Raw genomic sequence first — 15535 nt, forward strand, 5'->3', positions numbered from 1 at the left:
TCCCAGCTCTCCACAGTCCCCCCTTATGCGCTGAGGCAGTCCTGGGGGGGGCACCTCAGAGCCCTCCCTCTCTGACGCTGGCCAAGCTGGTGGGGCCGAGGCCCAGTTGTCTAGGGAAGGGCAGCAGCTCCGTAGTAGCAGATGTTTGCAGGCTCAGGTGCCCTGGTCACCCCCCAAGTCGCTGGGCAGGCTTCAGGTGCCAGCCCCTGGGAGGTGGTTGCCATGGTTACTGGGAAGAAGAGGCCATCTGCGTGGAGATGAAGGTCTCGATGACGCTGTGGTTGGATGGCAGCAGGTGGCTGTGGCCGTTGGTGGACTCGGAGCTCTGGTACAACACCAGGCTGCTGGAGGACACTGCAGAGGCAAAGGAAGCTGCTGGCTGCCCACCAAGCCCATCCTGACCCCTCCCACTCATCCCTGAGGCACTGGGGGTGGGGGAGGTGGGCCCTTGTCTTACTGACCCCCAGCAGGCTCTGGGGCCACCCAGGGAGTGGCCTTCTCAGCATTTTAGTGGAACTGTTAGAGAAGCGCTGGGACATGGTGAGGTGGTCAGTGTTATGTGTCAGCTTGGCTAGTCTGTAGTGTCCAGGCATTGACCCAAAGACGCATCGAGTGTTGCTGTGAAGGTGTTTTGCAGATGTGCTTAACACCTACAGTCAGTTGACTTCAGTAAAAACGTCCCTCAGTGCTGTGGGTGGGCCTCATCCCATCAGGCGAGGCCTTAAGAGCAAAGCTGCGATTTCCCAGGGAAGGATTTCTACCTCAAGATGCAGCATCAACTCCTGCCTGCGTTGCCAAGCTGCCCAACAGCTTTCGGACTTGCCAGTTCCACAGTCATGTGAGCCAATTCCTTAAATAGGTATGTGTCCTGTTGGTTCTGGCTTGGGAGAAGCCCAGCAGATTCCGATGGTAAGAGAATGGGCTTTGAGTTTGGACCTGGGTTCAAGTCCTGCCCTGCCACCTAGTAGCTGTCAGGCAAGGCCAAGTCCCTCACCTGAGTGTCTGCTTCTCCTCTGTAAAATGACAGTTCCTCAGGTGAAGTGTGGAGCGTAGACCGTGAAGCCCTCCCTGCAGCCACCAGGGCCGATGGAGGAGCCTGAGGCTCGGAAAGGGCAGCAACTTGCCCACATTGCGCATTAGCAGGTGGCCGCCCAGGCCTCAAAATCCGGCACCTGGACTCGACAGTGCCTGCTTGTCACCATGACCTTGTAGGGTGCAGACTTGGATCTTAGGGGGACGGGAATAAATGGGTTGAGGGGGACATGGTGGCCTGAGCCCACACTCTGTTGCTATGTGGAAACGTGAGTCCTTCCAATTTTCCAAAAGTTGTCAGAAATCTGGATTTTTTTATGAAAAATCCTAATTTTTAAATGTTGGCAATGATTCAAAGAATGCTAAACCCTGACCCACACCCACGCCCACGAGCCACTTCTGGCCCACAAGCAGCGCAGTTTACACCTCTTCCCATGACTTTGTCTCTTTTCCTCAACCCAGTCAATGAGATAGATTCTGAGATGTGCTCATTTCCCTGTGATTTCACAACCCTCTTGGCTCACTTCAGGGGAGCACAGGGTGCCCTCCAAGATCTGCCTCATTACCCCCAACTCACAATTTGCCCCACTGTTTTTGTGCCCAGGGCCATTTGGATATGACATTCGTGGGCCACGCACAATTATCAACTTAAAAATTAGTCTGCTGTATTTGGTCAAATGTTTAACTCACGCCTAGTGCCTTGGCAGGGCCAGGCCAAATGAATTTGTGGGTCTTATCCTGCCTGCGGACCGGTTCCCCACCCCTGCACACACCCAGCAGGGAGAGGCCGCTCACCTGGGGGGCTGGCGCTGAGCCTGTGGGAAGGCTGCAGGTGCTGGATGCCAGCAGGGTCCTGGCTAGGGATGTGAATGGTGGTGGCCTGAGATGCTGGCGTGTGAAGCCCAGACTCGCTGGAGGCCTCGGTGTCTGAGATGAAGACCTGGAGAACAGAGCCGCCTTCTGAGCCCCAGGGTGTTTTCTGAGGCGGGCCCAAGTGGGGGTGGGGGTGGGCAGGGCAGCCCTGGGCCTTACCTGCTTGGTGGGTGTGAGGCTGGCCAGGGCACTCAGGTTGGTGGTGTCCGTGATGAGCATGGTCTGCAGGCCCGTGTGGGTGTACTGGGCCACCTCAGGCTTGTGGCTGTAAAGGGCTGGCCAGGAGGGAGAAGACAGGAGAGGGTACAGACGTGGCACCCTTGGCAGGGCTGCCCCCTCCCAGGAGGGCCTCAGGGCTAGGTGCTCTTGGGAAGTGGGGTGTGAGGCCTGGGAAATGGCCTGATGGGGCAGTGGGGGGAGACTCAGGGCTGATTTCCAAAATGGAGCTCAGATACAGGGTTGGGGCCCTCTCCCCAATTACAGGGGCCTGCTCAGCCCTTGCAGAGAGAAGCCGGGAAAGGCCCGGATCCCACACCCAACTCCGCCCGGCACCTGGAGACAACAGGTGTGAAAGGGAACAGGAGGCTAAACGCCTCAGAGGGGAAGGCCTTGCGCCTGTGAGGGCCAGCAGGGCGGAGGGCAGCATATTTCCATGGCCAGGATGCCTCTGAAACGTAACCAATTTCACCTAATAGCCACCCCCACACAGACAGACACCAGTAGAAAAACTCATATTCTCACCTTGACAGATAAAACCATAGCCACCCACATAACACACATAAATGCATGCTCTCAATCAAATGCACACAGGGATACGCACACAGGGAGAATCATTGATCTGCCTCCTCACGCCCCCTACTGGGGACCGAGCCCACAACCTGGGCATGTGCCCTTGACTGGAATCGAATCTGGACCCTTCAGTCCGCAGGCCGATGCTCTATCCACTGAGCCAAACCAGCCAGGGCTATTTAAGTCTTTATTAACCCCTAGAGTGCCTCGCGCTCCTGCAGTGTCCAGTTCTAAGTCTGCTTTTATTAGTGATGATGATATTGCTAAATATGTCAATTCTTGCTGTGAAGATGACGATTTTTGTGGAAGATCTTGAATATGTAGCTTCATTTACTTGCGATTCATAATTTTTCCCCCTAAACTGTAAAATCAGCAAAAAACCTTGGCAATTTTAGCATAGTTCCTAGGATATTGGTTGGCACTTGAAGGGTTAATCTATTTGGTAAAATTCTACTTTTTGCTGCAGAAATCGTAGGGCTTGGTGACAGTGTTAACCCCAAACGCTGCTGGGAGAGTTATGTAATCCATGGTATGTTCCCCATATTAACCTTTGAAAATCTGAACATAGTTAATTCTGAAATACATATGGCCCCAAGGGTTTAGAGAAAGACTGGCCTGTGTTCCCACACGTGGGCATACCCCTAAAATAACGATGAACACCTAGATATGTTTCCACTCACACGTGCACACACATGGCCACACGTATTCACACATGGAAACAGGTTCTGGCCACAGACACTCACCTGAGCCCCCCAGAGCCCCCTCCATCACAAGCTCTCACGCTTGTACCAGACACACACAGGCCGCAGTATCTGCGAGGTCCCCGCCCCTGTGCTCACCGTGGGGGCTCTGCAGCTGGGCCATGGTGGCCATGAAGGGGCTCTGGGCCATGTGGCTCTGCACAGGGGACATGAGTGGCTGCTGGTAGGACGGGTGCAGTGGCTGGGAGAACTGCACAGGCTGCAGGGTGGCCAGGCTGCTGCCCATGCTGTTGATGACGGGCACACTCTGTGCCTGTGTGGACGCCAAACCTGGAGTGGGAGGGGCAGGAGTCAGCCAGGCCTCCAAGTCCACTGCCTCCCCGGGACCCCTGGGGCACCATCCCCCCTGCCTCCCAGAGCCAGTGGGCTGGGGGAGGAGGGGAGGCGGACAGGAAATGCCTTTGCCCTAGGACAGTGATGGCAAACCTATGACATGCGTGTCAGAGGTGACACGCGAACTCATTTTTTTGGTTGATATTTCTTTGTTAAATGGCATTTAAATATATAAAATAAATATCAAAAATATAAGTCTTTGTTTTACTATGGTTGCAAATATCAAAAAATTTCTATATGTGACACGGCACCAGAGTTCAGTTAGGGTTTTTCAAAATGCTGACACGCCGAGCTCAAAAGGTTCGCCATCACTGTCCTAGGACCTGTCACTAACTCGTGGCCCTGGCAGGTCACTCCCCTTCTCTGAGCCTCTGGCTCATTATCTGGGCAGGAGGTGGGTCTGCCTGGGTTCCCTGAAGCCCTGGGTTCCATGCAGTCCTGGGTTCCATGCAGTCGAAGGCCCTGGGCTTAGCTCTGCTCTCCTCTCCCATCAGCTCCCATCTGTCTTATATACTATTGAGTGTCTGCATAATAGTTCCTGTAAGTAAAGTCCTCTGGGCTTTAAAGAAAAGCCTAAAGCCTGGACCACATTGGCCCCCTCCTGCCGCTCGTCTTGCCCACCTGTTTGGTCCCCGGAGGCACTCTGCTCACGCGTTACGTTTACTGTCTGCCGCCCCAGTGGCGAGCTGGGCCTGTCTGGTTTACTGGGTGCCACCAGTGTAGCAGAGCCTGGCACAGAGCAGGCAGTGAGGGATGGTGAGTGAGCGAATGGTCCCAGAGGCTCTTTCGGCTCTCGGGCTTGTGCCCCACCCGCCAGCTTACCAATGACCAGAGTGGAGGCGCCTGTGTTGGTGAACGTAGAGCCCAGCGAGGCAGGCTCCCCAGGCCCGATGGTCATGACCCCGGGAAGCGAGGCCATGATGAGGTTCTGGGGCTGCTGGCTGAGGCCTGGGGAGGTCTGCTCCAAGCTGTGCAGTGCTGTCAGGGTGCTGACCGGGGGCAGAGGCCCCCCAGCTGCGGAGACCTTGGAGGGGAAACCAAGCTGAGTGAGGACTGCTTTTCCCAGCCAAGGGAAGATGGGGTTGGCAGGGTCTTACCTTCCGGGGCGAGGGGGGGTGGGGGGGGACACTCACCAGCTTGGCTTCAGTGCTCAGCAGGCTGTGACTGGGCTCCAGGCCTGTGGGGGACACTTGGTGCAAGGGTGTGGACACTGTGACCAAGGAACTGCCGCTGCTCGAGGGCACTTCCGCCCCCTCACTGGTTGCGGGTTGTCCGTAGCGCACACCTGCAGTGGGAGCAGTGTGCAGCCTCAGCACCCCGTTCCTGCCCCCCAGCGGCCTCGTTGGCTGGCTTAGCCACTCGCCCATCTTTCTTCATGCAGCCAGCAAACTGGGCTGGCATGTGCGCCGCCTACCAGGCTCGGTGCTGGCTGCTTCCAGCTCCTGAACACAGGGCTGCATTTCATTAGCTCCTGCCCCCTGCCCAGTGCTATCCCGACATGCATCAGGTGCTCAATAAAACCACTGAAAAAAACTGAACTGAAGCTAATAAACGGCAGCAAACTGAGTTGAATAGAAATAATTGGGATTAGTTTAATGAAACTGAATCTAGTTGAACTGAACCTGAAATACATTGAGCTTGAGTTTAATTGAATTGAATCAAATTGATTTGGATTGAATCGAACCGAGCCATACAAAATTAACTGAATTTCCTTGAATTATATTAATTAAACTGAGTTGATTGGCAATTGGATTGGATTAAACAGCACCAAATCTAAATGAACAAACTGGATTATAATAAACAGTAGAATTGACCTGAAATGAACTGAGTTTACTTGATCTGAAATGGATGAATTGAAGTGAACCCAGCTCAGAGTGAATGGAGTGGAGTGGATGACGTGTTGTGGTCAGTGGAGGGGAGAGTAATAGAGTGGATAGAATAGTGTAAATAAAGTGGGGTGGAACCAAACAAGTGCTAAGAGGTTTGGGTAACTTTCACCACTGGGGCGGTGCTCCCCAACTCTCCCCCCTTCCCCCCTTTCCCTCCACCCACCGTCCCAACCCCCTGCCCACAGAGCACTCACCGTGGACCTTGCTGGGGGAGAGGGCAGATGGGGGCAGGCCAGGGGAGCTGTGGGCGGGCAGTGCCGGGCCCGGGCCTGGCCCCGATGGCGGCCCGCTGTATGTGTCCATGGCCAGCTTGTGCCGAAAGGCTTCTTCCTTGCGCCGATTGGCAAACCAGTTGTAGACACGCACCTCTGTGACCAGGTTGGAGCCCAGCCCCTGTGCCTGTGATGGGGACACCCCCCTCTGGATGCACTCGGCCCTGCAGAAATAGCTCCTGTGAGCTCCAGGCCAGGCACAAGGAGCCCTGCCCTGGGGTCGGGGTGAGTTCTGAGAGGTAGGGCTCTACCCTAGTGTTGGGGCTAGCACCGGGGTGCGGTCCCACTTCTGCTCTGTGACTGTGTGACTTAGCCTCTCAGTGTCTCCAGTCATAACGTGAGCAACATAACCATCGGGTTGTGGTGAGGATGAATGAGATGCGCACCCACTCAGCATTGCTTGGACTGGGGCATGTGTGTGTGTGTGTGTGTGGGGGGAATAGAGTAGGTTCCAGACACTGAGCCCGAGCTGAGACGGGGGAGCCTCCCTCAGAACCCAGAGCCACCTTCCCTTCCCCAGCCCGGCCCTGCCCAGACCAAGCCAGCCCGGCTGCCCGCCGCCCTCCGACCTGTTGCACTCCTCCACCAGTGCCTCTCGCTCCTCCTTGCTGGGGTTCTTCTGCCTCTCGTAGGCCTGGAACAGGATCTGCTGGGATGCTGGGCCCCATTTGAAACGGTTCCTCCGTCCCTTCTTGGTTGGCAGCTCATCTCCCGTGGGCTCCTCAATCAGCCCCCCCTGCCCAGCGTGGGTGAACTCTGTAGGCACAGGCAGCTGTGAGCACCAGCCACTCCCACCTTCCCCCCTCAGTTCCTGACCACACTCCTGATTCTTCCTCATTCCCACGGGCCGAGTCAGAGCAGCTTCCAGCTAGAGCTTGGAAACCCTCTAATCCAGTGATGACCGATACACAGCACACGTGCTACCACGTTCTTAACCCGCGTCCAAGCCAGGCATCACTAATCAACCCCTGCACACTTTCTACTGAGCCAAGCTGTAGTCTCACAGGGCTCCAGGCGGGCATCAGCATTTGCTCACATGTGACACACATGCCACCCCACTTTACAGGTGACGTTCAGGGAACTATTTCTCAGGCTGCACAGAGTCGAGCAGAAAATGGAAGCCAGTCTCTCGAGTAGAATCACCGCGATAGTCAACATTCCACACTGGGATGCACTCCAAAGCCTAACGTGCATTGAGAGCAAAGGCCCACCAGCCTTGTCAGCTGGTTCCACTTGAATGGAAACAAGTCTGTCTGCGTATCCCTGAGCAGGCCGCCAAGGGCGTGGGACAGGCAGGGGCCAGGGCGTCTGTGAGCGGGAGGAAGGGAGGTTCTGTGTCAGGGGTCTGTAGACATGGCTAGTGTGGCCTACAATTCCTCCAGAAGGGGGTTTGCAAGACTGGGAGTGCCGGTGGCTGTTTTAGGACAAGGACATCTGATTTTTATTGTAAAGTCTTTCTTGTAGTTTTTTCTTCTTAACTAAGTGTGTATTGTCTTTTAGAAAGCTGGATAATTGCCCTAGCTGGTGCAGCCCAGTGGATAGAGCGTCAGCCTGCGGACTGAAGGGTTCCAGGTTGGATTCTGGCCAAGGGCACATGCCTGGGTTGCAGGCTCCATCCCCATTAGGGGGTGTGCAGGAGGCAGCCGATCAATGATTCTCTTTCATCATGATGTTTCTATCTCTCCCTCTCCCTTCCTCTCTAAAGTCAATTTAAAAATATATATTAAAAAAGCTGGATAATTAATGAAAAGAAATATTAGAAGTTATTTTACACATAGGCAGGCTCAAAAGTGTGAAGTGCACTTGGGACCTGGTGGGGGATGAGGCCTGAGTGAGGAAGTCCACCCTTCCCCGATGGTAGTGCGCCCAGGTCTTCCCAGGTTTCGGGGGGTGGGGAGTCCCTGAGCACATACCTCGCCTCTGAGCCTTTACACATGCTGTTCCTTCTGCCCAAAACACCCTTCCCTCCGTCTCCATGGGCCAAAATTCAACTTACACTTTACGACTGAGTCTAAAGGCCATACTGCTGGTGTGAACCCGCCTGATGCCCTGCCTCCCTGAGGAAGAACAGCTCTCTCTCCCTGCCGCCAGCTCAGCACTTGGAAGTAGACGTTGGGTGGCACTGCCCCGGGCCAGGCGCACTGCGGGCGGCTAGGAGCTACAGCCGTGGCTGCTCTTTCATGTTTCACCACATCACACGGTCTTCCTCCTTCCCCACCAACAGCTCTTGGGGTCGGGCCCAGCTTATCCATCATTGGGTGCCCAGGACCAGCCCGACCTCCCTCTCCCAGGGTGCCGTGCGCAGAATAGAAATAAAGGCTGGATGGGTGCCGCTGACCTTCCCCGGGCTGCCTGTCTGAGGAACAGGTAGGGGAGCTCCCAGCCCCACCCCCCGAGCTTGTCAGGAAGACAGGGCTGTGATGCTGTTACTTACGCTGGGCCACCTCTCGCTGCTTGCGGACGTACCAGGTGTACAGGGCGGCTCGCTTCTGCGTCTTCATGGGGGTGCCCTTGTTGAGGTGCTGGGACAGGTGCGACTGGTTGAGGCCGGTGGTGTCGACCACCTCCCGCTGCGGGATGTTGTGCTGCTGCAGGTAGGACTTGACCATCTTGGCCACGCGCCACGGGTCCTCCCTGGGAGGAGAACAAGGGCAGGCCCCGCTCAGTGGGGGTGGGGGACCCTGTAGGCAGGGCTGGGTCCGGGTGCGAGGATCCTGTCCACACTGGGGTGGGATTGTGGATGAAAGCAGACCCTGACTCAGGGGCAGGGAGGTCTGACTCGCGCCAGGACCCAGGGACACTGACACAGACGCGGGAGGGGACATGTCCCAGGCCCCAGCCAGCCCCACGGACACATGGCCACGGACCAATGGACAGACTCCCCTGGGGGCAGCACAAGCCTGATGGGGAAGGTCCTCACCTTTGAGCCCCCTTTAAAGAGCCCGCTCCCACCTGGCAATGCCACGGAGAGAGACTGTCAGCACAGGGCGGGCAGGGGCTGTCTGGTTTTCAGCTCCCATAGGCCTGACATATATTATGCCCTTGGTGGGCGCATGAATTCACCATGAATGAACGAGTGGATGGGTGGGTGGGTGGGTGGATGAGTGAGACTTATTAGGGAAAAAAAATGAGGTCTGAAAACAACGAGAGAAATAGGGTTCTCTCAGTCCCCGGCCGTGTCCGCAGGTGCCGACCGGAGGCCCCGCAGTTTAGTTCATCAGCATCCTTTTTGGTGGTTCCCAAGCCACATGGTGACGAATCGCCCCTCCACATGCTGTTGCCACATGTGCACATATCAGCAGCCTCCATTCCAGAATAAACTGCTGAGCAAGGGCGTGAGGACCCGGGCCCTGGACCCTGGGTTCAATCCCCGTCTGTCCGGCTCTGCTGTGGGAGCTGCTCTTCCCAGACACATATTTGTGAGCTTGTTTGGAGGTTCTAGCAGGGGAGCGCAGCTACTCGTATACCCTTGACCGAAGACCGGTCCTCTCCTTGGGGGGGAAGGTTGTCCTCTTCGACCGAGCACGCAGCTTCGGGAGGGACACACATGGATCGGTGAGGGAGGAGGGGGACACCCGCCTAGCCAGCCAGATCAGCTGAATCAACCCTGGCAATCAATGGGGTGACAGATGTCGCAGCCAGATCGCCCTCAACGGACACATATTTGTAACTGAGGCTTGGGACAGGGCGAGGGGAAGCAGCTGAGCCGGAGCAGGCGGGGGGGGGGGGGGGGGAGTGTACATAGCAGAGGCGATCTGACCCCTTCCTTTCCACAGTCACCAGAGGACAGAAATACGGACCACAGGTGGCCTCCGGTCCCCAGTCTCTAGTGAGAGCATCTCAGCCCCAAGAGCAGGATTCTGGTGCCCAGACACGCACGTTTCTTACACGTCCTCCGACTCGCCCTGACCCCTGACCTGAGGCTGCTGAGACCCAGCGCCTGCCTGGTGCTGGGGACCAGCTGGACCGCTGCCTGGGGTGGTGCAGATCACAGGAGGCATTTCCCTCTGACCTTGGGCAAGAGATGCAAGTGACACACGTGCCCTTAGCTTCAGTGGCCTGGACCAAAAAGGATGTTGATGAACTAAACTGCGGGGCCTCCGGTCGGCACCTGCGGACACGGCCGGGGACGCTCGTCCGCGCCCAGGTGGAGCCGTTTGGTAGGTTTGCTGGGTGGCTACCGCGGAACATTTAAAATGGGATAAGAGATTTCTACGTATTTGTGTTTGCAGGACACAGCGAAGGTCACAGAAGGAACTGGCCACACAGCCTCGGGGGATGGAGAGCTGAGGACGGGGACGGGGGCAGTTCTTTGTTACTGGTCCACACTTTTAAAATTATGTAACATGTTATATAATACCCAGCACATGCAGATATACTATTTAAAACTGAATTCTAAAAAAGGAAAAGCAAACACCCCCCCAGTGCTCGGAAGCCCACCCCCGCTGCCTCTCCCCCAGCCCTTCTCCCGTCCTCAGAGGACCAGCCTGCCTGCCCCTGGCAATGCCCTGTAGGCCGCAGAGCCTTCCACCAGCTCTGGCCCTCTGACTGCAGTGCCCACAGGCAGAGAGGCAAGGCAGGAGGGACCGCTGAACGTGAGCTGGTCACAGCCAGCGCAGCAGCGTCCGCCTGGGCCAATGACAGCCATGAGGCCAGTGTTTCTTGCGTATTTACTGTGAGCTGGCGCTGTACCGACAGCCGGCCATCTGAACCTTACAGCCGCCTGCGGAAGTCAGTACTAACATGTCCACCTTACGGGTGAGGAAACTGAGGCTCAGACAGGTGAGCCTCACTTGTCAAAGGGACTCAAGAACATTTCACTTTGCCCAGACCCCCCAGACCTCTCCCCAAGCTCCTCCCTCCTGCTCCCAGGGGCTCCCAGGCGCCTCTCCTGTCCACCGCCCCCACTCCCGGTGCCAGTCACAGCCAGGAGGGAAGGCAGAGCAAAGTCCAGCGTCTGCTCCACGGCAAACACGCTTATCTGATGCTGGAGCTGGGCTGCCGGATGGCCTCCCGCCTCCCCCACGGCAGTCATCGCCTCCGGAGCAACCCTCCCCCCCCTCCCCCTCCTCCTCCCCTTTTCTTCTCCAGAGAATGAGCTCAGTCTTGCTCTCAACAAGGCCTCTCCTGGCTCAAACGAAAGATGAACTGTCACTGTCCCGCTGACTCCGTGTGTGTGTGTGTGTGTGTGTGTGTGTGTGTGTGTGTCCCTCCCTCTCCTGTCTCTGTCTCTCTGTTGTTCTCTGTCTCCCCCCGCCCCCCCCGCCCCCCCCCCGCCCCCCCGCACTCAGTCTCCAAGGACATGACTCTTCAGGACAGTTTCTCCAACTCAGAACTAAGAGGCCAGTCTCCAGGCGCCCCCACTCTCACCCTCATCGGCTCCAAAGTCAAACCGGCCTGGGCTCCAGTCCCGCCGCCGCGCCCTGGCCCCTGAGGTGTGCAGGCCCACGCCTCTCTAACACGGCAAACCCACGCCTGCCTCGGGGTCCTGGGAGAGCGGCGCAATTCCAGGAGGAGAGGACGGCTCACAGGGCCTGGCACGCAGTACGTGCTCAGTGGACGGAATGGCATCATCATGTGGTCCCGGGACCCCGGAGGCCCTGGGGTTCCCGTGCGTCCGAGGTTGAGCGGAGGCCACCCTGAAGGCCATGCGTGCGGAGGGCTGAGCTCCCAGTGCGGCCTCCGATCTCAGTTGGCATCTCAGCTGTGCCACACTCTCCGGGGGCCTTGGGAGGTTGCTTAGCCTCCCGGTGCCTCAGTTTCCTCACCTGTGATACGGAGCTAACAATCAATATTTCACAGGAGGAGGAAGGAGTCGAACGCATTTGTAAGCCCTGCTGCTCTCCCAGGCGCTGCATGGAAGCGAGTTGATGGTGAAGCTGAACAGCCAGAATGACCAGGGAGGGTAAGGAGGGAGGTAAACGGGTCAAGGACGACGTGCAACCTGGAGGGTGCTGTGCAGAGTGTGTGGCTGGGAGGACCTGGGTCCAAGTCCTGGCCTGACTGCTTTGTAAGACCTTGGGAAGTCCCTTTGCCTCTCTGAGCCTTCATTTGCTCACCTGTAAAACGGGACCACTCCTCATAGCCACCGTCTACTGCACTTACAACGCATGCGCACTCCAGGCTATCATGTAACCATGTCATCTCCGCCTTGTAGAGGAAACGGGCCCAGAAGAGTGAAATCACCTGCCTGCACTGGAGTTGGGGAGTTGGGATTCGAACCCAGGCAGGCTGGCCTCAGTCAGGGATATCCCGCCTTGGCCACCGAATTCCTGGGTCCCAGTGTGTTGGTACTGTCCAATGGAGAGGATGGAGACCTTCAAGGCTGAGGTTTGAGCTGTTCAAGGACAGGGGGGACCCAAGAGGACACCCAGGAAGGAGCCCCAGGCCCAGGCTCTCCCCCTGGCCATAGCAGCAGGTGTCCCCAGGGCCTCAGAGAATCCTAGTCACTCATTCATTCCTGCTGTGTGGGCTGGACAGTAAGGGGAAGAGTGCTGAACTAGGCCACAGGAACCCTGCCCTTGAAGAGCTGCTGTTTTCATGGCAGAAGATAGAAAACAAAGTCATGATGAGAGGCAGGAGAAAGTAAAGGAAGGTGGTTGAAGAGTGACCGGGATAGAGCCTACCTTGAGATGAGGCAGTCAGGGAGGGCCTCCCGGAGGAGGTGACATTTGAGCAAAAGGAAGAGAAGGACTTGGCCAGAAGGAGCAGCATGTGCAAAGGCCCTGAGGTGGGAATCAGCGGAGTGAGTGTAACTGGAGGAAAGTGAGAGGGAAGGCAGTCCCTCGGAAAGAGGTCAGGAAATCAGGGCCAGGAGTTTGAATTTCAGTCCTTGTCCAGGTAGGGCCACGAAGAGACTTGCCCAAAGTCACACAGTGAACTAAGGGTGGAGATGTGCTGTGGCCTCAAGCACAGGGCGCCTGGGGAGGCCTGGCCGCAGGGCCCACCCTGTCGCTTCCCACCCACTGTCTCTCCAGAGCAGCGACTCCCCCTGGAAGTCCTCCACCACCCAGGCCTTCATGGGGCCCCCACCCCTCTCCTTCCTGGGCCCTGAGACCACAGCCACTCTATCCCCTCAGGGTGGCTTCAGGTCCCTTTTGTTACCTGAACAATAAGTAACCCAGGTAGTTAGTTATAAACTCTGCAGGAACAAGGAGCTGGTTGATAATTTATAGCAACATCTCAAATTTAAATGGAAAGTAAATAGCATGCTGTTAGCATTAAAGAAAACCCAATCTGGGCGGGCGGGGAGCACTCCAGCCTCCTCTCAGCTTGGGGCGCCTCGCTCTCCCCAGCCCCTTCTCCAAGCTGGTGCAGCCCTCTCCTCTACTCCGCGGCTCAGCTGGCTTCTCCAGGCCTCTCCCCATCGCCCGGCCGTCCTCTCTCTCAGCGTCTCCCTCTCTCCCTCAGCTCCCAGGCTGGACCCAGGGAGCACTTTGCCCTCTGCTCCCCCCTCAAGTGCTGTGGATCAGGCCTCCCCACCCACCAACCCACCAAAGGGACTGCTGAGCAAGAGGCCCCACCCAGCCAGGTAAGGAGGCCCTTGGCGCCCGTCTCCCACTCCCACCTGAAAGCCCATCCCCATGGGGGTCCTGAGCAGCCCCAGCCCCAGCCCAGCTGCCCTCACCCTAGGTCTGCCTGGCCTGCCCCTTTGCCCCTCCCCTGCAGCCCAGCAGGGCCCTTTGCCCTCCACTTCCTGCCAAGTCAGGGGGCCCATCTGCTCCCCTGCCCCCTGCCCAGGCCCTCACAGCCGACCCTGAGGACTTCCAGGTGGGGCCCCAGCCCCCCGCCCCCACCCCCAGAAACTGGGATCAGGACCTTGGACAGAAGAGAGATGGTCCCTGGAGAGTGTCTTTGGGACTCTGCCTCAGAACCCCTCTCACCCTGCCCCGCCGCTGGCCCCTGGCCCCTGGCCCCCAGGCCTGGGGATTAAGAGCATTTAGCAGAATGGGTGTGAAGTCCCAGCTGGGTGGCCTTCATCAAGCTACTTCCCTTCTCAGGGCCTCAGTCTCCTCATCTGTGAAGCAGACTTGTCCACAGCTTCCTCCCGGGGTCCAGCTCAGTATTATCACATTTTAACACGTGGAACCTTAGCATAGTGCCAGCTGTTAGGACGGGGGCTTCGGAGGCTTCGGGGAGGGGATGTTCTCGCAGCCCCTCGCCCCCCTTTCCCTACCCCACCCCAGCGCTCCCCATCCCCCATCTCCGCTGGGTGGGAGGTTCATTGGCCCAGGCCTTCCCAGGCCACCATCCCTACAAGTTAATGATCACAGGCCTTATCAGAGCCTTTTGCCGTTTATAAATTTATAAAACAAAAGAGAAATAATAAAGCCTGTGGGTAATAAGTAACCAGTTAGCTCTGCTGAGGAGAGGGGAGGCATCAGGCTCAGACCCACTCCGTGCTCTGGGAGACGGGGAGCCAGCCAGTGGAGGGGTCCACAGCGGAGGTCGCTCATGGCGCCTGCTGGTGAGGGGGAGGCCTGGGCTGTGCTGGGAAGGAGAGAAGCTCCTGCCCGAGGCTTCATCTCCCTCAGGTAAGAGAGACCTGGCTGCATGCTGAGTCCCCAGGCGACCAGGGGAGCCCCCAAGCCCCAGGGTTGCCCTCCCCAGCGGCTTCCTGGCCCCGGGCTTGCAATCTGAAAGCTTCCAGGGAAGGAAGGGTTTGGGGCATAGAATAGCCGTGGAGGCCGCCATGGCCCTCTGGCTCTCAGGCCCTTGATGGACAGTCTCCTGCTTTCCCCACCCTGGGCCCCCCTGGGCGCGGCGCTTCCCAAGCCCTGGGCTGAGGGCCGGCTCCTGGGGCCCCCCGGCTCCACAGAGGACCTGAGCTCCTGGGCCGGTCCCCTTCCCACAACTCGGGCTACAGGCCACGGCCCGGGCATTCAGCCGGGCAGGGCTGTCGGGGCAGAGGGTGGGCACCCGGGCAGGGCTGTCGGGGCGGAGGGTGGGCGCCCGGCCCTGGGAGCGGGCAGGGGGTTCTTACTGTAGCAGGCTCTCCACCACGGCCTTCTGGTGGGCCGCCTCCTCGGGGCTGAGGTTCTCCAGCTCCTTGAGGATGGGCGGCGTGAAGTCTTCCCCGTCGTCGTCCGTCTCATCCTCAGAGCCTCTCGCCTCCCCCAGCCCATTGGGCAGCTCGGCCAGCTCCCCTCGGCCGCCGCAGGACTCCCCCTTGTCCAGGGAGCCGTCTCCAGCCAGCAGGTAGGGCCCCGGCTCCCCCAGGGCCTGGATCAGCGCCTCCTTGCTGAGGCCCGACTCCAGCAGGGCCGCCAGCAGCTCCGCCTGCAGCTGGCTCAGCTTGGAGACCATGGCTCCGCGGCCACGCGGCCGGGCCACCAGCTGGCGGCCTCCGGGCCTGGGCTGTCTGCGTGCGAGCCCGGCGGCAGGCCGGCACGAACCCCGCTCCGTGCGCCCACGGTCCCCCAAAACCCCACGCTCCAGGTCCGGTGGGTACCCCCCGCCCCCAGCCCTGGCCCCGGCGGCCGGTGAACCAGGGCCCCTGCCCGCTCTGTTTACATTGGAGCCGGGGAAATTCTCCAAGGTTCATATTTATCCGTGCGCTTCGCGCAGGGGCTGAACTTTGGACTTC

At 58.2% G+C, this 15535-nt stretch overlaps 1 protein-coding gene across 2 annotated transcripts; it reads right to left on the reverse strand.

Moving 5' to 3' along the window:
- Nucleotides 1–226: 226 nt before the first annotated feature.
- Nucleotides 227–15255, reverse strand: HNF1A (HNF1 homeobox A; the record flags this gene model as incomplete). 2 transcript variants are annotated; one of them, XM_081113439.1, is made up of 10 exons in its annotated part: nt 227–354; nt 1828–1972; nt 2065–2180; nt 3534–3725; nt 4611–4812; nt 4922–5073; nt 5872–6113; nt 6519–6705; nt 8384–8583; nt 14933–15255. In XM_081113439.1, 10 exons carry the CDS (start codon nt 15253–15255, stop codon nt 227–229), a joined length of 1887 nt encoding a protein of 628 aa, XP_080969565.1. The 2 variants fall into 2 exon arrangements, with proteins under 2 accessions (XP_080969565.1, XP_080969566.1); XM_081113440.1 differs by lacking the exon at nt 3534–3725.
- Nucleotides 15256–15535: the final 280 nt, after the last annotated feature.

Source organism: Myotis nattereri, assembly GCF_964212035.1.
Source record: "Myotis nattereri genome assembly, chromosome: 19".
NCBI lineage: Eukaryota > Metazoa > Chordata > Mammalia > Chiroptera > Vespertilionidae > Myotis > Myotis nattereri.